The sequence below is a fragment of the Acanthopagrus latus genome, chromosome 1, assembly GCF_904848185.1.
Source record: "Acanthopagrus latus isolate v.2019 chromosome 1, fAcaLat1.1, whole genome shotgun sequence".
Classification (NCBI taxonomy): Eukaryota; Metazoa; Chordata; class Actinopteri; order Spariformes; family Sparidae; genus Acanthopagrus; species Acanthopagrus latus.
In genome coordinates this window covers 25,594,273-25,615,131 of record NC_051039.1, presented here as the reverse complement: position 1 = coordinate 25,615,131, position 20,859 = coordinate 25,594,273, and the positions used below count along the sequence as shown (strand labels likewise).

Sequence of the window (20,859 nt, the reverse complement as noted above, 5' to 3'; positions counted from 1 at the left end):
TTAAAAGTTCCAGAGCTGGTAGGAAAACAGAAAAATAATTCCTGAAGTTTCGATTATAACATTACGGTCATATGTATTGTATGTTACTGAAAAGAACAATGTAAATTTGGGATTACCATAAACTATTAATGTATTGTGGTGCGTAACGCAGTATGTTTTTATGACTGTGACTTTGTATAATTTCTGTTTTTGCTGTTGGGTTTAGGTGGAGAAGGTATCAAAAGCCTGCAGATCTATGTGCATGTGGGTCAGAGCCATGGACCTTTACTCTAGAGCCCTCAAAAATGTGGGCCCCAAGAGAGAAGAACTGGCCAAGGCACAAGTCAGTAACATGCAGCAGAGTGCTGTATGCATACAGATTTTGATCATATGTATGGACAGATTTTATGGATATTGCTTTACATAAAGACTTGCTCTTATAGTGCTCTTATGGTTCAGTGTCTGCAGTTCCTTAAAAAGGTTTTATGTAGTTTTTAGGTCTGTCTCAATTGCCACAAAAATTGTATCAAATCTAATGTATCATCCCTTAATTCTGCCGATGTTTGATCTTCACTGCACATGTGCACTACTTAACGGGCAGGATGTAGCCAATCAGAGGCAGAGTAGGGCAGGTCATGCCGGGTAAGGTAGTGTCATCTAATGTAACTGTATGTCTGCTGACTGAGTTGAATGTATATACACGACAATAAATATGTAAAAATATCTATTTATATAGTGCCAGCTACAGAGTGACGCACATAATTCATGGAAGTAAAGGCTCGACTCCAAACCAGGCATTTCAGATGGTGCAGGACCAGTGTTTTCTGTGGGAGAGAGTAACTACCTTTGGCGTGGACGTTGGGCTTTTTCACATCACAGACCTTTTTTTTAGATGTCCAAAAATTATACATACACACACAATAGCACATACAAAAGCATGATTTAACCACATATTTTAAATGCGGTTGAAAATGACCTGTAAAAAAGCTTGTGTCTAAAGTCTACGTGTCCAGAAAACCTGTAGACACCATTTCGTTTTTGTCAGGTCTATTCACTCCATTCATTATGCACTTTCAGTGCCACTCAGGATTGCCCTGCATACATTGCACTTATAATGAGAAGAAAAAATGGACTAAAATTATCTAAATGATTAATTTTCCTTTTGTCAATTCCCTTTTATTCCAACCCATGCAGGAAGAGCTGGACCTGACCATGGCCACCCTGAGGGTGAAGCAAGAGAAGCTTCAGGATATGGACAACCAGATCAAGGTCCTACAGGAGCAGTTTGACAGCAGCTTAAATGAGAAGGAGGAGTTGGGTAAAGGGCTGTTCCCATTATATTTTACCATTTATTACTCAACCTGGTTTTTTAAACTGCCCAGTCATTGCATATTTTATATTTTTGAATCCCTGTTGTTTTGAAATGTCTTCCATCTCTTTCAGTATTGAAAGAAGCTTTATTACCCATTGGATTTGAGAAAAAAAGTCTACTTTACTGATATTCTTTTTCTTTCTCTCACTTTGTGACCCCTCTCTCGCCTCAAAGTTAACACCATGGCTCTGATGCAGGCTCGGTTGACCAGGGCAGGGAAGATAACTTCTGCTCTACGTGATGAGCAAATTCGCTGGGAAAAAAATGTTGCCTTGTTTGACCAAGATATCATCAACGTTGCGGGGAATGTATTCATTGCAGCTGCTTGTGTGGCCTACTATGGAGCATTTACTTCCCACTACAGGCAGCTGGTAGGTACGGTGTGGAGTCTTAATCCTTGATGCTATACAGTGCACCATGCCACTGCAGCATCCATATGAAAAGATACTAAACTCTATTGTGGACTGTATTTCTTTGAGAAGTAATTCCGAGAAATAAAGAATGTATGTATGTGTGTGTGTGTGTGTGTGTGTGTGTGTGTGTGTGTGTGTGTGTGTGTATATATTTATATATATATATATATATATATATTTTTTTTTTTTTTTTTCATTATTAAACACAGCAGAACAACAGCAACATCATTGATAAGAAATTGATTGAGAAGAGCAAACAATATTTAATTTGCAAAATACAAAAACAGAAGAGGTTTTAATTCCTCAAACTAATAATCATTTAAACATACAATGTGGCCCCTTTCACCAGCTAACTGACCAGTGGATAATTCAGTGTCAGGAACTGAACATCCCCATCAGCTCCAGCTTCAGCCTGATCAGCATTCTGGGTGACCCATTTGTCATCCACCAGTGGAAGATAGAGGGTCTGCCTGATGATGTCTTCTCTACAGAGAACAGGATCCTGGTGACCGAGGGCCGCCGCTGGCCTCTTATGATCGACCCACAGGACCAGGTGAAATCGAAACTGGGATTATAGCAACATTAATTCAGTGTGTTTCAGACGTGGATTGATTTGTTGTAAGTTATGACTAATCAGTTATATAGTTGTATTCACCCTGAGTTAAGAAACTCGAGTGGATTATATATGTTTATATGTATATATATGTATATATATATGTATATATATATATATATATATATATATATATATATATATATATATATATATATATATATATATATATATATATATATATATACTGTATATATATATATATTTATGTGTGTGTGTATTTAATTCCTTGTCTTTTCAGACTCCATGTAATTTAAAACATTGACTACATGATTGTGGTACCACTGTAAAGACTAGAAAACAACTCTCAAAATAGAACTACCTGTCAGACATGGTCAGAGACAAATACACAGACCAGCCTCTGCCCCAGGACACACACACAGTTCCTAGCTTCCCCACATAGAAAAAACACAGACCAGCTCACGCAGATATCCAAACATGTACAAGATGAATAATTGTCCAGCTTTTTAGGCCTCCGTCTAGCTGACTGGTCTGTTTCCAGTTTTCTCTCCTGTCATGTTTTAGCCTTTTCTTTCTCCTCCATGCCTGAAAATCTGTCTGTCGTTCTTTTTTCTGAATCTGCTCTATCTTACTTTTTGTAGACAGAGGGATGCAGCTATGGGTTGGACAGGAACTCTGAAAAGTTATTTGTGAAGACTTCAGTGACAGATTGTACCTAACAGACACACTGCATATGATATACTATATGTTGCCACAGCATTGAGTTCAGTCACATGCAGTGTTATGTCTTGTCTGCTGCACTTTGATGGCTACAGTCTACCTTTATTATGTCAAGTGCTAAAATTTGTTCTTATTATATACATTTGCAGGCCATCTTTTTCTGACTGGTGAGATTAGGGCTGCGCAACTTGTTCACAGCTTCATTCAAGACAATGATATTCAAATTCTAAATCCACATTTAAATGATGTGAAGCTTTTTTGCATGATAGTTGATTGTTGAGTCGTAGTAACAAAACATCCATTTCAGCTCTGATACTTTTATAGTAAATTACTAAAACCATTACCCTAACAACAAAAAAGATCATATTGGGTCTGAATTCGCTTGGCACCTGGTGCTCAATTTAATCCAATGAATCATTTTATTCATATTGAGGATTTTGTTTATGGTCGTCATCACCATAAACAAAATCAATATCTCAATATGAATAAAGTGATTCATTGGATTAAAGTCACTCTCATTTGAAAATTCATTCCAAAAACCTAGATAGAAAATAGCAACATTTGGTACATTAGATAAACGTTATTTCTTCCCCCAGGCCAACCGATGGATCCGCTCAAAGGAGGCCAAGCATGGCCTAAAGGTGATCAAGCTGACAGACCCGAACTATCTCCGGACCTTGGAAAATGCCATACGTACAGGCATGCCAGTTCTGCTAGAGGAGGTGAGACATTGTTTGAACAGTCATTTTTTTTATTACCATATGCGTGAGTGTTCCTTCCTCTTGTATTCTATGTGTTTAGTTAAAAGAGACCCTCGATCCAGCTCTGGAGCCCATCCTGCTGAAGCAGACATTTGTGGCTGGTGGACGGACATTAATCCGCTTTGGAGACTCAGATATTGACTATGACAAAAACTTCAGGTTCTATATGACCACCAAGATGGCCAATCCACACTACCAACCAGAGGTGAGGACAGCACACACAATCTCCAGATTAAGTTCATTTGGCATCTGCAGTTGTGCATCAGAGAGGCAATGCCAGTTCTCTATGGTGTCTTGGAATAAACACACAACACAACCCTGCTGGTTGCCTCAAGGTTTTTGAGAAGAAATCCCAAACATTTTCCAGCCATGACACCCACATGTTTATAAGCTTGTGAGCAATACATTTTGTGCCCATCTGCCATGGTAGCAAAGAGCCTGGTACATCAATCAGTGCTTGGTCTCCTTTAATGGCATAGACTATGGTAAGTTTGCAGGCATTGTTGAGAGATGCAATAACATGCCAGCTCACTGACTGTAAATGCAAGCTTTGAATAAAGGCAGTGACTCAGACATCGTGAAGCCTTTGGCTGACATCTATAAAGCCCACTTGTGTGTCATTGGCTCATACATTAAAGATTTAAGTTAAAATTGTTTTATATGAGCCTTAAGGGGACACTCAAAATCATTGGCTGTTTCAATGATTGATGATGGAAATGCAGCAGCAGTTTGAATCTGTGTTCCTGTTCCCCTTCAGGTGTGTATCAAAGTTACAATCATCAACTTCACCATGACCAAGACTTGCCTGGAGGACCAGTTGCTTAAGTACATAAATAGTCACACATGAAAAACAAAGATATCCCATCCTTCCCAAACCACATATTACACATTAACAATCCACTGCATAAGCCTGTCTCACCATTTTCCCAGTCTTTTTTTATCTAGGTGGTGTTTGTATTTGATTTATTTTCTGCCTTGACCCTCCTGCCTTCGCTCCTCCTCTCCTCAGTGATGTGGTGCGCCTGGAGAGTCCACATCTTGAGGTGCAGAGAAACGAGCTGATTGTGCGCATCAATGCTGATCGCGAACAGCTAAAATTTATTGAAGATCGTATCCTGAAGCTAATTTTCACCTTTGAGGGGAATATACTTGATAACAAGGAGCTCGTTCAGGCTCTTCAGGAGTCAAAGGTACCTGTAAAATCATGCAAAGGTCACGTGGATGTCTTGTCTTGTTCTTTACTGTTACGGATGATTCATTTGACATAAGCTGTCAACATCTATGAAGATCATTTCCACTTGTGTTTTTTCCTTGTTATTCACCTATTGCCCTGTGCTGTTTCATCTTTTTTCTCTGCCACCACTCTTCCTCAGGTCAAATCAGAGGCCATAAAGCATCGTCTGGAGGAGGCAGAGGCCACCGAGATGATGGTTAACTCTGCAAGGGAACGCTACCGACCCATAGCCAGCCAAGGCTCAGCCTTGTACTTTGTCATTGCCAGTCTCTCTGAATTGAATCCAATGTACCAGTTCTCCCTCAAGTATTTGGAACAGGTGAGTAACCAGGCTTTATTTTTCAAGGCACAGAGAAAACTCCATTTGACTTTCTTAAGATTTTTTAGGAACACATTGTGAAAAGAAGTCCAGCCCCCAGGGAATATGATAATTTTCTTGCTGTTAAACATCTTACTGTCCGATTCTTCCTGTTCTTTACCATCTTCGCCCTCAGCTCTTTAACTTCACCATTGAGACGTCAGAGAAGAGCAGTGTGTTAGAGGAGCGCATCCAGATCTTGCTGGACCAAATCCTGGTCAACTCCTACGTCAGTGTGTCCCGTGGTCTCTTCAAACAGCACAAGCTTAGCTACAGCTTCATGTTGTATGTGGAGGTCATGAGGCAGCGGGGCGAAATCTCCGATGCTGAGTGGCAGTATTTCCTGAGAGGAGGTTCCTTGTTGGAAAAGGTGAGGTTGGAAGTCAAAGAAGAAAATTCCTGCTTATGAATTGCCAGTGTCAGATAAAAATCTTGCGAACAGTTGAGCATAAGTTTTAGTGTAAAGTAAAATCCTCTGTGTCTTTGAACATCGGCATACCAGCAATTTGTTCTTACCGCTTGTCTGCACTGTCAGTCCGCTACAACAAGCTGTGTTAATATATGCACGTGTGGAGGGCATCCTCCAAGCAAACTCCCGAAAGTAGTATAAACAGAGCTACTGTGTGTCAGTAGTGACTGCAGCTGTCCATGTATGTGTCTATTTGAGAGTATTGTACAGGCCTTAGTTAAACACTTAACCTACCACTTTGTTCAGTTCTACCATCTGTAATTTTGCTAGAACTTCGTTTTTGCTAATTGACTGTTGTCAAATCATTGTTTAATACAGTGTATAAGGGAGAGAACCACAGTTGTTTTTTGTTTTTGTTTTGTTTTGTTTTGTTTTGTTTTATTCCTGTCTGTGTTATCCTGTGTTTCTTGTGTATTTAGTCCATGTGTACTGCCTCTCTTGTTGTCATTTTGTCTGTGACAGTTCAGCTGTCAATTAATAAAACTGGTGAAGACAGGCAATGAGAGATGACAGAGAAGCATTCAAAATAGAGAGGAACAACAAAACAAAAACCCAAACCATGACAAATACATTCATAATTTGAATAAAACTTCAACTAAATTCTCTGCCAAGTGGTACCAGCGACACTTCTCATCTCATGTGAATGTAGTTTAAACGTGTCATTAACTGTGGAGCACAATACTAAGTGTGAATTGTCATAATAAATGAAAACAAATGTGCTCAACAAATGTCACAGGAAATGTTCTGAAATTAAATGAAAATTCTCTGTTTAATTATATTTCCAGCGACCTGCTGTAAAGCTGCTGTGTAATGGTGTCATTTAACATTTATATTAGCTCTACACTCCAACTAGCCTGTATTAATGACATCCATTTCTAGCTATTTTGAATTCACATATACAGCAGTTGGTGCAACACTCACTGCGAAAAGCTACGTCAGTTCAGCTATTCAGAATTTGAGTGTACCAGGCGGGCCAACTGTCATTAAGGTGATTGGATAACTGAAGCCAGAACAAATTGTAAGGTATGAGGTTTTATTGCCTGCAGGAATGGAACGATAACAGCCTATTTTTAACTGTGTCATTAGTTTTAAATGAAAAACCCACCTTGTTTGGCTTCCCGTTATTTCTTATAATTGACAAAAATAGAAAAATTAGTTACAGTGTGTTGGCCGGGTCCTCTTAACAGCAGATAAACAAGGTGTCATTTTATTTTCCCCTTCCAAACTCCCCCCAGGTTGGCCTGTAGGCAGTGTCTTCATTCTTTCCCACTCTTGTGTTTGGATTGAGTAAAAAAACCTTTTTCACAAAGTAGTCATCAGACTCTCTCTCTTGGCCAGCTTAATGTTCAGGAACTACTGACACTGATGGAAACTCACACAGAGAGCGAGAGACAAAAGAACATATGAGAAATTCTGGAGAGCTTGACAAAATAAATGTTTCTGCGGAGGAGAGATAAGAAATTGAGAATATCTCTGTTTCTCAGCTGCCCATCCGACCTGTAGGTAGCATGCTAATAGGCCCTAAACAATCAGTGCGAATGTCTGAGAACCTCAAGTCAGATACAAGGCCTGTCTTGACACGTTCAGAGAGGCTAACTGAGGTCATCTTTATTCAATTACTTCAATATAGTCCGACTTCCTTACATTTCTGGATTGGATTTCTTTGAATTGAAAACAATTTCCTTCTTTCTGTCTTTTCTATCTCCTTCTCTCTATATATTTCATAATAATTGTTATATTCCATCTCAAACCCCAGCAGTGCAAACGGCTGTGCATCTGAGGCACCGTTGGTTCATCCAACAAAGATGGGAAACCGTAGTACAGAGCAATGGATAAAAGGGCCTTAAAGATTTCGCCCTGGTTTTATTGACGAGTTCCAATGGTTTTGAGACCACAATACAGATCATTCGGCGGCACCCGGGGGTATATTCCTGTGTTCACCAACCATTTGGCTCTCATTTATATGGCAATAGATGTTGCTGTCCTGTCAGCCCCTGTGATCCTCATTCTAATGCTGCCCTTCCTTTCTTCTCCTTCACCCCTGTGCTTCTGTCTCCTGTCTTTCACATCGCACCTTCAACGCATCCATCATCTACACTTCTCTTACTGATTTTCAATGCATTTCAAATTGTCTTTGCATTTTCATGCAACCACCATCTTTTATCTCTCGTGTCTACCTTCCTTGTTTTGATGTTTTGAATCATCCTCTCTACACAGTTTTATTGACATCTGCTTCGCCGTCTCTCTACTCAAGGTCTGTCCTCCATCTTTTTACCATCTCTTAACTGTCTGCTTTTTAATTTCTCTTTCTCTCAGGACTATGCAGAACGGCCAGATGTTCCATGGCTTGGTGATTTTTACTGGCGGACATGCTGTGAGTTGGAGGACACACTGCTCTGCTTCAAGGACATCTCCAAGGAAATCACCAGAATGCATATCCACATCAGACTAGGTGACCCAAACCTACTGTTTTTTTTATCCTGGCTAATCTGGCAAGAATCAGTATATTATATAGTGCATTATGTTTCTGCTGAATATACATTTGACCCAGTTATAAAGCATTTTTCACTGTCAGGCTTAGATATTCTATTCATTCTTCTATCATTTTCTACCTTCTAGTGTACAAATCCATATATTCAGTGTTGAACAATGGTCCTATAAAATTGCTTATGAAGATTGGTGTAGCATTGAATGACAGTTGCCTCTCCTTTAGGATGTTTTCAAGCATCTGTTAATCCTGAGGACTGGAAAGGCTATGTGCCAGAGTTGCCTCCTCTTGGGGAATCCAAAGAGGCAAAGCAGCAGATCAGAGGCTACTGGAATGAGAGGTTGGGCTCCTTCCAGAAGCTTATCCTAATCAAGAGTTTTATGAAAGAGAAGGTGAGCCTTGATGACGTCCATAGAAAATATTTAACCAAGGATTTGGAGTTTGTTTGTTTTCAGGTCTGCAAGTTCACAGAGGTTATTTAAAATGAGAGGAATCATCTGTGTGAGTTGATCTTTAAGTTTTCATCCCAGCAAAGATTTGGCTAATTATGCCAATTTACAATTGTGCTGGCCTGCAGCCCTCAGCAAGAACCTGCCAAAACGCTCTTCTGTCCAAGTGGGTAGTGGTGCTCTTCAGACTCTAAGCAAAAATACATATTACTAAAACAACCACTTAGAAAAATGATCCTGACAAATACAAAAAAATCACCCGCCAAAACTTTGATAGATTAAAAACAAAAAAAATTGGGGAGCCCTAGTAGCTCAGCATGCACACCATGCACATCGGCTGTTTCCCCAGGGTTTGAATGTGACCAGTGGCCGCTTGCTGCCTGTCATCCCCCCTTTCTCATCTCTGTTACCTGTCATATTACTAACTGTCCTGTCCAATAAAACCATGAATAGGCCAGACATTATTTTTTCTTTTTTGTTGTGTTTTTGTTTTGATTTTTTTTTTTCTAAAAACAGGGAGGAAAAAAAGACAAATTCACTGGACCTGGTGCTGAGAAAATAAAGCTTCCAAAACATCTTGTTTAACTATCATATATTAATTCTATATATGTCCCAATAATGTCAGTTTTACACAGTCTCTGTGGTTAAAACTTCAAATATACTTAAATGTTGACCTATTTTTTATTTGCTTTCTTGCACTGATGCTGTCTCTGTTTTCATCTGTCACGTTTGTCTCATACACATATGGCATCCCTATGTCTTTATTACTGTTTTTACTTCTACTTGTCCTTGTTCTTCGGTTATTCTTTGATTTGCTTGCTCCTTCTCTTGCCCAGGTGGTGGTGGCAGCAACAGAGTTTGTGACTGTCAACCTGGGGAAGCGTTTTGTGGAAAACCCTCCGGTTGACCTACCGAACCTCTATAAAGACATGTCCCCGTCCACACCGCTGATCTTCATTCTCAGCACAGGATCTGACCCTATGGGGGCCTTTCAGCGCTTTGCAAAGGAGAAAGGTTGTCTTGACAGGTAAAACAAGACAGACAGAAAGGCTGGGTGACTTAAGGTTGGGGTTTTGTAGAGGAATAGAGATGCATTTGTGTGGCAAGCATGTCTAGATATGGAGAGAGGAGGAGGCATAATGATCACTATATACAATTTTTCACACATAACATCTGGGGTATTTCCATCTACCCCTGTAACTCAGAGTTGAGTCCATCTCAATGGGTCAAGGCCAGGAGCCGATAGCAGAGAAGATGGTCCATGAAGCCCTGAAGAGTGGCAAATGGGTCTTCCTGCAGAACTGTCATCTGGTTGTCTCCTGGATGTCAGCCATAGAGGAGCTCATCACGACCTTCACTGATCCAGGTATTGGCTAAACACTTCCATGTAGCTACACACATGATCACACACGGCCAAAGCATCATGAGACCTATTTCAGATGACTGACGGTAGCCTTGAATTCGATATAAACAACTTTTCTAAAATCTCTACAACTCATTTTCAAGACGTGTCAATGATGCTGAGGTGAAAATGAAAATGTCAAAAGTTTGCCAACTCCGGATCTACTAACAATTTTTGACTTGTGCTGCACAGGTCTAATGTGAGAGCTGATCTCAAATTGAAAAGAAAAAAAGTACATCACTAAGAAAATACAAAAAACACTATCAAGCATGCTGCTATGTGCCCACAGCACGATATAACCGAGCTGCTGGGGACACAAATGACTAAATGATATTATGATGCTCGTGCTGTTGTTTCCTCGTTTTCTCACAGCATTTGTATCAGTGAAAAAAAAAATACTTTAATGTGTGTTTGTCTGAGTAGTCGAAAAAAATTCATTAACTTTGTTTTTCTTTTCTTTACGGCTCTGAGTAATGTTCCTATGTGTTCCTGTACAGACACATCAATCCACCAGGATTTCCGCTTGTTTCTCAGTTCCATGCCTACTGAAGTATTTCCTGTTGCAGTGCTCCAGAATTCTGTCAAGGTACACGCACACACACGCACACACACACACACACACACACACACACACACACACACACACACACACACACACACACACACACACACACACACACACACACAGTGCCACTGAATAATCTCACTAGTTCAGTTCATTTCATTTGACGATTGCATGTCAAAGATTGCCCCTGCGACTAATGTTCTCAGCATGAACAAATCTGCATTTTCTCCAGTACACCTGCAGTTTTACATGGCTCCTCATCATTCTTTTTCATGAAGGGAATTTACACCTACATGCCTGGACAGCAAATATTCTGCATTTACATACCCATTATAGCTTTTTGTGGGAAACTTAGAGTTGATAAGTTTCCCACTGTACAAACAGCTATTAATAATTCATTTCACAATGCTCTGTATTGTAGAGATATGATAGATAAAGCTCATTAATTGCAAAGATACACTTTTGGATAAAAGACCAAATGGATGAGAATTTGCATTCCTTTGATGGAAAGTTCTGTGACATTGTGCATGCTTTGTATTTAGCTGAATAAAAGGCTAAACTGTTACCTTCTCCTAAAAAGGAAATGTCATACTACCAGTGTAAATGGTGTTTCAGTAGAAGGAGCCTAGAAAAGAAAGGATTTTTCTGCAATATGTAGTATATTTAAGGTCTGTATGTTTATAATTTGATGGGCACTCTCACTGAGCCTATTCAGTATTATACATGAGGTTTCAAGCAAAAGTTAAACAACCGTCAAACAGCTGCTCATTGTTGCTCCAAAGTCTCTGAGCTCGGTTAAATTTTTTATAGTGGATGTTGGCACCAATCAAAATGTTTAAAATGTGGGCTCTGTGTATACTGTACATTATCTGGGAGTGTAAAAAAAAACTTGAAGTAATAGCAACATACCAGAACTATAAGGAACATACTCACGTCAGTCCCAGTTCTAAACTTTTCACAAATCACTTTAGTGGCAACAGCAGCTCTTATTTATTGTGAGAAGATAGAGATAGTTTAGAGAACAATGACCGGACTGACTCACAAACAGTGCTAATACCAGCTGCTGCTTTCATTCAGCCTCTTAACTGGGGAAGCATTTGTTAAAGATGTAATGGTATGGCTCTTATATCATCTTATTACCTGATATTTGAGAATATTGGTTGTCAGTGACTGAAGATCTACTGCATGCTCTTTGTCCATTTTAAAAATTTCCCATTATGCAAATCAAAGATTTTAGTCATTTAGTAGGAAACATGCAGCCTTATTCAAACCATAAAGACAATTTCATGGATCTTGTATTGTAAACTTTCTTATATGATAAATGAAAAACTTCAAAGCTGTTCTCAAGGCCGTCACTTTACCATCTTGACTCCGGAACTACTTGTGACAATTGTTTTATCAGTAGCAGTTTGGAATGAACACACTATATAATGTAGTCTGAGCTACCAGTAGAAAAATACATTGTGAATACATCCTTAGGTATGTTAGGTCCAATAGGTTTTAGGAATAATCTTTCTCAGTGTTCTTGAGAAGAAAAATATAAGTGTAAGATATGTTTTCAGATGGATGTGCACATATCTGCACCAGAGTTTTCTTACTGATTAAACTATTCATCTATCTCTCACAAATAACAAAAAAAAAAATCTTTTTTTTAGTTCTTTATCCAGTTAGCCTCTTTTGTATATAATCTTTGATGTCATTGATTAGCTACTTGAATCTCACTGATAAAAAGTTTGATTTGACTTGTAGATCTGCAGGATCATGGTTTTCCAGCATTTCGAATTAGCAAACAAAACAGACCTGATAAGTGGGAATCATGCACAAGTTTCCTTGAGAGCAGCAGGTATCACAGCTAGGCTTACTGACATTGTGCACAACAAAGATGGATAGTCTGATTTTTGGCAGTCTGATCAGAACTAACTGTGGTCTTCTGAGTGACAGCCATCGTGCCCTGTGTGCCTCTGTCTTGTTGTTGCCAGGTGGTTAATGAGCCTCCTGAAGGCCTGCGAGCCAACATGCGACAAGCTTTCACAGAAATCTCCATCAGTTTCTTTGAAGACCACGTTCTGAAGCGCAATTGGAGGAAGATGGTCTTTGGAATCTGTTTCTTCCATGCAGTTATACAGGTTACACACAGTCTCTAAAACATGACATATACTTGATAATTAGTGCTTTGTGTACCAATACATGTTTCACTCTTGTAGAAGCTGTTGAATGTGCATCTTTTTGTCTTGTTTTGCATGTGTTTTAGGAGCGGAAGAAGTTTGGTCCCCTTGGCTGGAACATCTGCTATGAGTTTAACGACAGCGACAGGGAGTGTGCTCTGCTCAACCTCTACAATTACTGCAAAGATGGTGCCATCCCTTGGGACGCCCTCATCTACACCACCGGTAGGGAAGCTTACACACAGCCTTAACACGTCTATCTACTGTGAGTGTGTACAGGCAAACATGTACAGCACAGGTTGATATATTTGGCACTGTGAATGTGAGGTTTACTCATCCAGTCACATTCTCTATATTTGTATTCAAATTAATTTTGCTCTGAAACACAACATCATAGCAAAGCATTACATGAAACCTCAGAGTGTCTGGCTGTAAACAAGGCATGAAGCGTGGTTTGAAACAGTCTCTTTCTGCCACTAAAACTGGCACGTGTTTGTTGTGTTGCCAGTGTGTGGCACAGACAGCACACTGTTGTTTCATCAACAACACATTTTTTCAGCATCATGTGGGGATTGGGGAATGCAGAGCATTTCTTTAATATGATTTCATTCTGTTCTGCAGCTGTGATCCCGTGTTTGTTTAACTTTCACTCAGTGAACTTTTGCTGCTCCCTTCCTCTCCGCTTTGTGTTTATAGAAATAACATTAAAAGAGCAGATGGTCCCATGCACAGCAAAGCTCTTTGTCCATGTGAAAGACAGCAGATACCAAATCAAAATGTTGTGGCTAAGATGTCCTGTTATATGAAATGGTTTATGTTTAGTACAGTGTTTGTCATGGTAGTGTTCATCTCATTTATCTCTATGGTGCCAGACACCTCGCAGTACAACACAGTTCAATACCACAACAAACTGCAGCCTCCAAAATGACCATAATGTTGACATTATAACTTTATTACCTTGCAAGATAGTTGGATTTGCAAGCTGACCTGATCTCAGGAATTCACCGTGCTTCAAACTATGCACTTGTGTCTGAACCGCAGATACAAGTGCTCTACTAATTGATCTGACTGGTGGAAGTTTCACCTGTAGTTTGTCCAATCACCTGCCAGTGTTTTTTGAAGTTACCCGTACTTTTCCAAACAGTTCACAAAGACGAATTCACAGATGATTCTGTATAACAAGCCAGCTGGTCGCACGTCTGTTGTATTAGACTGCATTCATTTTGGCCAAGTGTACCTAATAAACTGGATACTGTGGACACTAAGTGTATGTCTGTGGCACGTTTTTGAAAAAACAAAAGAAGTTGTCATATATATATATATATATATATATATATATATATATATATATATATATATATATATATATATATATATATATATATATATATATATATACATATATACATATATATATAAATATTATTATTATTATATATTATATTATTATATATTATATGTATTCATTTTCATTTAAAACTTCAAATCAGAACACAACATTGTTCAAAACAGGGGTACCTGAATGTTTACCCTAGGGGGACCTAAAACTGCAGATTACTGGCGGGCAAGAGGCCAAAAGCAAACACCTATTGTATTGTACTGTGAAGGTGCAAAATGTTAACAGGATCCTAAGTTCCCTTAATTGATTGACTTCCTGCAAAAAGTGTCATTGTACCTGCAGGATAATATACATTCATAACTCAGCAATTTACAATTTCAAAAAGTAGTTTTGTGTTACATGCTAGAAGCCCTTGCTAAAAAACAGCTGTTATAGATTACATATGTATTTTATTTTTCACTAAAAACACCTGGCAGGCTAAAATGAACCTCATGGCAGACAAACTTTGGTCTGCAGGTCAAAATCATCCATGGTTTAGAAAATGCCACAATTCACTTAAAAGTTGTTTTTTTGTTGTTGTTTTTTTTACCACCATACTATAGTGCTGTTAAACTTAAGAGGGTACACTTACCAGCCTAACCTTTCTATTATATAATATACTCTGGGCACACATATGGACACAGGAACATTCAATTGAATTTGATCATATCAATTCCATAATAGACATCTTCAAAATTTCTAAGAAGGAAAGGGAGGGATCCCTTACATTAACACTGCTAATCATATTTCTAAAGTTCATTTGTTTCCCTAATCTGGTTTTCAATTACACTTTCAGATGATTATGTTCAGTCTCAGTGGAGCGCACCACTCCGCCATCAAATTGATGTCTCTCATTGTTGTTATCACACTACGGTGTTGTTAGTTTAATCCTTAATTCTAACAGGCCTTGTGTGCCAGAGCTGCACACTCTTTCAGGGAAAGAATTTGGGCTCAAACCAAGCATGATATTGCTTTTCCTCTTTTTAGAAGGAGCTGTTCCTCTCCTCTGGTGCAAAAGAAAGGAAAAAAAATGTCTCTACCAGCTTTTCCACGCCTGCAGCTTACTAAAGGCTTCAGCAGAGATTTGTCTGATTATTCTCTCCATCCCTTAGTGACTTACATAACGGTGTCTTTACAGTAAGTTTGGATTTGTAAATGTTAAATATAATTTAAATTCCCTCTTCGTTTTTCGCTCCTCTGTTATATTTACCTCCCACATGTACTTGTCTTTTCAAAAAATCACTTTCCTCTTGTCTGTCTTTATATATATATATATATATATATATATATATATAAAAACAACGTTGCATTCTTTCATCAGTTTTTCTCTTCTGTCCGTGTGTGTGTGTGTGTGTGTGTGTGTGTGCGTGTGTGTGTATATATATATATATATATATATATATATATATATATATATATATATATATATATATATAGATATATATATATATATATATATATATATATATATATATATACGCACACACGCACACACACACACACACATAGCAGCAGCAATTTTAAGATCTTTCCATAGGTGTTCTATGGGATTTAGATCCGGAATCATTGCTGGCCACTTCAGAATTTTCCAGCGCTTTGTGTCCAACTATTTCTGGGTGCCTACATTACGGGCTATATCTTTTGATAGTCTCCAGATTTCATGATTCCTTGCACACAATCAATGCACCCAGTGCCAGAGGCAGCAAAACAACCAAAACATCTTTGAACTTCCACCATATTTGATGGTGGTTACCATGTTCTTTTCTTTGTAGGCCTCGTTCCATTTTCTATAAACAGTGGAATGACGTGCTTTGTTAAAAAGCCCTACCTCAATCTCATCTGTCCACAAAACATTCTCCCAGAAGGACTGAGGCTTACTCAGGTATGTTCTTGCAAACTGCAGTCTGGCTTTTTTTTATGCCTCTGTGTCAGAAGTGGGGTCCTCCTCGGTCTCCTGCCGTAGCGCTTCATCTCATTCAGATGATGACGTGTGGTTCTAGCTGACACCATTGCACCCTGCGTCTGCAGGACAGCCTGAATTTGTGTGGAAGTTGACTGAGGTTGTTTATCAACCATTCAAACTATCCTGTGTTGCATTCTTTCATCAGTTTTTCTCTTCTGTCCATGTCCAGAGAGATTTGCCACAGTTCCATGGGTTATAAACTTCTTGATTATTTTGCGCACAGTTGACAAAGGAACTTTAATATCTCTGGAGATTGACTTGTAACCTTGAGATTGTTGATATTTTTTTCACAATTTTGCTCCTTAAGTCTCGGCTCTTTTTTTTCTCTTCTCCAAGCTTGGTGTGGCACACACAGGCACACAACACAAAAGTTGAGTCAACTTTTATACACTCTATCTGGCATCAGTTTCTATTTCCATATTGCCAGCACCTGTTACTTGCCACAGGTGAGTTTAAATGAAGATCACATGCTTGAAATGAAATTATTTACCCGTTTTAATAGGGTGCCAATGATTTTGTCCAGTCAATTTTTGGAGTTTTGTGTCAAATTATGTCAAATTTGGCTTTTTTTCTTCTGCTTTTTTTGTCCCAGTGCATTTAAAGGAAATAAACATGGGTATACCAAAACATTTGTAATTGCACCACTTTTCTGGGAGAAATGATGCATTTTCTGGAAAAGTTCCAGGGGTGCCAATATTTTCGTTCACGATTGTATATAACTTAAAAGCTTTGAACTTTATATATTTTGTGCAAAAATATTAATGAAGACAGTAGATAATGTGCTATGTCCCGCTGTCTGCATGTATGTCTCCTACAGTTATTTGCCATCACTGTAATACAGCTGCACAATTGAGAAGTGTTCGCACATTCTAAGCCACTTTCACTTTGTAATCGTTGTCTGTGAGATTCTTTAAAGCCTGTCAGTTCTCATTATAAATCTTCTCAGTGTTGAAACAGTAATTAACCTTCCTGTCCTTCTCCATGTCTCAAACATTGCTGTGTTTAGTCCTTCAATTTGATAAAATTGGGTCTGGAGAGTCCTTTAAAAATCCTTGAATCTGATGTTTAAAACAGTGTGGAAACTGTCTTCAGTCTGTTTTGTCAGCTTGATATTTCCTATAGGGACTGTCCAGTGCCTCTGTACTAGTCTCCACATTTCTCTCCCCAACTTTCCTCATTCTTACCAACATGTGAGATGTCTGTGTGAAGATCTAAGACTCAATGATGTGGCTACATATGTAATTTATATGTCTTTATAGATTGACTCTTACAGGCAAAGAAATTCTCTGAATACTGGATGGTGTTCAAGGTTTCTGTTTCATGTCAGTTTTTCCACAGAAGAGGCATACTTGAAGCCTTTTCATAAAACTCCCTACTTCAGATGTTTTGAAAGCACTTGGATTTTTTTAAACAGTCATAATTACCTTAATCACTATTCAGATTACGTTTGCTCTCTCAGCAAAGGATTGTCTGCTTAGTAAACCAATAAGTAGCTCACAGTGTTTGTAGAATTTTAAGATAATGGGGTGTTTTAAGCTGCCTGGTGCATATTTTCAAATTTCTATTGATATTCAACAACAACAATACATAAATGAATACATATAATGCAATCCTAGGCTGTATCTGTGCATGCCCATTCTTCCTGAGTTTGGCTTTCTACTTCTGCTTGTTTTGTTTTGTTCTTTGTTTTTCTTGAAACTCATTTTTGAAAGCCTGTGGTTCAGGTAGAGTGACATGCTGTAGTGTGGACCTGTCCAGCTGAGGAGGAGGGAATACTGTATGTACTGTCTTTTTAAGTGCCGAACATCAAATTCTTCATTCTCTTTTTTTCATACTGTTCTCTCAAGGATTTCTTCAAGGTTGCTTTCTCCTGAGAAAGTTTACTTGACAGCCATTCATTCACAGTCAAATGTCAGAAATATTGAATGTGTTATTTGTACTGTTTGCTTCATACAGTGTTTTATTGTGCTGATTCTCAATGTACTTAGAATCATCTGAGTGTGGCACTGAAATGGTGCTGAAACCGGGATGCCCTGATAACATCATGCGGCCTTTGTGTCCATCCCCCCAGGTGAGATCACGTATGGAGGCAGAGTGACGGATGCCTGGGACCAACGCTGTCTCAGGACAATCCTCAAAGGTGTCTTCTCTCCACAAACCCTGGAGCCTGGCTACACCTTCTCCTCCTCAGGTATTTTCAGTCTCAAGCTGCATGTGTTTGTGAGTGTGTGCAAAATGCCATTTGTCTCAGTGCATGCTCATATACTCATATTTTTTTGGGGATAAATGGTTTTCTCGCCCGTGTGTTTAAGGTATCTACTGTGCGCCAGAGACAGATGAGCTCGAGCAATATAATAAATATATTGAGAGTCTTCCAATCACAGATGGTCCAGAGATCTTCGGCATGCATGAAAATGCCAGCCTGGCCTTCCAGGTGAGGAACAATAGATGTATCTGCAAAAAAATCTGCAGATACTCTATGTCCCCATCTTTCAGCCTGTCTTCCTGTCAGACTTTTCACGATAGAATCATAGCAGCAGATGTTGTAAATGTAGTTATTTATAAATTGTTTTCCCTTTTATGTATTTGTGTTGTAAAAGGGTAGTGTGTTCAGTAGCTCAATTTATCTTGTAATTGTCATTATTTACGGGCTTCTTCATAATTTTATCCAGAGCTGCTCGCACAGTTTATGGACTGTTATAAAAGCATTTTCTATTCATAGAGCATGAGAGTGCAACTGCAAAGTAAATAAACAGTGAATAAACAGAGATGCTACATTGTGTGTGTATGTGTTTGCGTCCACAGCGCCAAGAAACCATGACTCTAATCAGCACCATACTGGATGTTAATCCTCGCTCATCATCCCGTCATGGAGCTAAAAGCAATGATGACATAGTCTGCGAGCTTGCTGATTCCATCTTAGCCAAGCTACCTGGTAGACACACACACACGTACACGTACAAACATAAAAATAAAAAAAACAGTGTAAACATGCAAACACAAAAAAAGTCATTCTACAGAATGTGTATCATTATCTATGACAACGTTCATACATGTCCATCTTGTCTATCTCCCATCCTGTCTTCCTGATATATCTCCCTGCTTGTCAACCTGTACTTGTATGTTTGTGTGCAGAACGTCTGGACATGGACGCGACAGTGGAAACTCTGTTTGTCCAGGATGAAAACAGTCACCTTAACTCCCTAAAAACTGTGTTGGGCCAAGAGACAGACCGATTCAACAACCTGCTTAAAGTGCTCAGGGTGACGCACATTGCTAGCATCCATAATGACACTGGGGCAGTTAGAGTTATCATAGTTTTGTATTTTTAATTGCCAGAATTGACAGTCGGCTATGAGTCATTCTTAAAAATCTTTAAATGAATGTTTAAATGAGTTTTTATTAGTTCCCGTATGTGTTTTTGGCAAATTCATCCAAACGGACAAAGATTAAAACTGAGTGATTTTATTGTAGTTTTACTAGTACTTGTACACAATATTGTTTTCATCAGTAGTCTTTTTTTCATGTCAGTCTACTATATGTTTTGCACCTAGTTTTAGTTTTAAGTTTACTGTAAAAATTTGAACACACACCTTTGGTCAAACTTTGCATCCTGTCAGCTATAGATATTTCTAAACTCCATTAGAGGTGTTATACTTAGATGCATGAAGATGTTTAAAACTGTGATATTGCCAGAGTAATACACATTCAAAAAGATGTATGAAAAAATACACAATATATCGTTTACATCAGAAATAAACAGCATTTAATGAGATATTCTTTGTCCTTTCCACCACCTCATTGTGATGTATGGTGCTTGTTTGTTTCCCAGATCTCCCTCATCACTCTGCAGAAGTCCGTTGCAGGTCTGGTGTCAATGTCAGAGGAGATGGACCGTATATACACAAGCTTGCTGAACAACCAGGTTCCCACCCACTGGTCGAACTCTGCCTACCCTTCCCTCAAACCTCTGGCATCCTGGGTCAGAGACCTGGCCCTCAGGACCTCCTTTTTCCAGGTTTGCCAGAAAAAGGAAAAAAGAAACACACACACACACACACACTCACACACACACACGTGTGCATCTTAGGCACTGCTAACAGTGAGTTGTGTTTAAAGTTTGTTCTAAAATAATTTGACCCCAGAAAGATAACAGACAAGCATGTGAATGAATCTAAAGATATGAATATTGGATTTGCTTCCTTCTTCCGGCTCAAGTCTCTTTTTGCAACACTGACATTCACATACACTGACACAACAGATAAATCTCACTGTGCACACTGCTTTGCTTGGGTGTGTGTGTGTGTGTGTGTGTGTGTGTGTGTGTGTGTGTGTGTGTGTGTGTGTGTGTGTGTGTGTGTGTGTTGGCACACATGCACTTATATTTTCGTGTGTTTTTGCTTATGCGTGTGTGTTTTTTTTCTTATCAAGTCAAAACACACCAATAGCACACGGACATTTTGTGTTCTTCCCAGAGGCACAGACCATCTCTCTCTCTCTTGCTCTCGCTATGGCTCTCTCTCTCTGTCTCTCCCCCTCTCTCCCTGTACACCCTCTCTCAGCACTTGG

The 20,859-nt window shown here is 39.0% G+C and overlaps 1 protein-coding gene across 1 annotated transcript in view; it reads left to right on the top strand.

The window, feature by feature from the left end:
• The window catches only part of dnah6 (dynein, axonemal, heavy chain 6), a 59,487-nt gene that overhangs the window by 35,941 nt on the left and 2,687 nt on the right, over nucleotides 1-20,859 (top strand). The window contains exons 60-81 of the mRNA XM_037077719.1: nucleotides 206-322; nucleotides 1,174-1,297; nucleotides 1,526-1,722; nucleotides 2,114-2,317; nucleotides 3,655-3,780; nucleotides 3,860-4,024; nucleotides 4,577-4,644; nucleotides 4,829-5,009; nucleotides 5,193-5,372; nucleotides 5,548-5,781; nucleotides 8,197-8,332; nucleotides 8,594-8,760; nucleotides 9,654-9,844; nucleotides 10,023-10,183; nucleotides 10,717-10,805; nucleotides 12,764-12,910; nucleotides 13,036-13,174; nucleotides 18,362-18,481; nucleotides 18,603-18,724; nucleotides 19,096-19,225; nucleotides 19,426-19,553; nucleotides 20,123-20,308. Coding sequence (XP_036933614.1) covers nucleotides 206-322; nucleotides 1,174-1,297; nucleotides 1,526-1,722; nucleotides 2,114-2,317; nucleotides 3,655-3,780; nucleotides 3,860-4,024; nucleotides 4,577-4,644; nucleotides 4,829-5,009; nucleotides 5,193-5,372; nucleotides 5,548-5,781; nucleotides 8,197-8,332; nucleotides 8,594-8,760; nucleotides 9,654-9,844; nucleotides 10,023-10,183; nucleotides 10,717-10,805; nucleotides 12,764-12,910; nucleotides 13,036-13,174; nucleotides 18,362-18,481; nucleotides 18,603-18,724; nucleotides 19,096-19,225; nucleotides 19,426-19,553; nucleotides 20,123-20,308 — 3,312 coding nt within the window. The remainder of the gene's footprint in view (nucleotides 1-205; nucleotides 323-1,173; nucleotides 1,298-1,525; nucleotides 1,723-2,113; nucleotides 2,318-3,654; nucleotides 3,781-3,859; nucleotides 4,025-4,576; nucleotides 4,645-4,828; nucleotides 5,010-5,192; nucleotides 5,373-5,547; nucleotides 5,782-8,196; nucleotides 8,333-8,593; nucleotides 8,761-9,653; nucleotides 9,845-10,022; nucleotides 10,184-10,716; nucleotides 10,806-12,763; nucleotides 12,911-13,035; nucleotides 13,175-18,361; nucleotides 18,482-18,602; nucleotides 18,725-19,095; nucleotides 19,226-19,425; nucleotides 19,554-20,122; nucleotides 20,309-20,859) is intronic.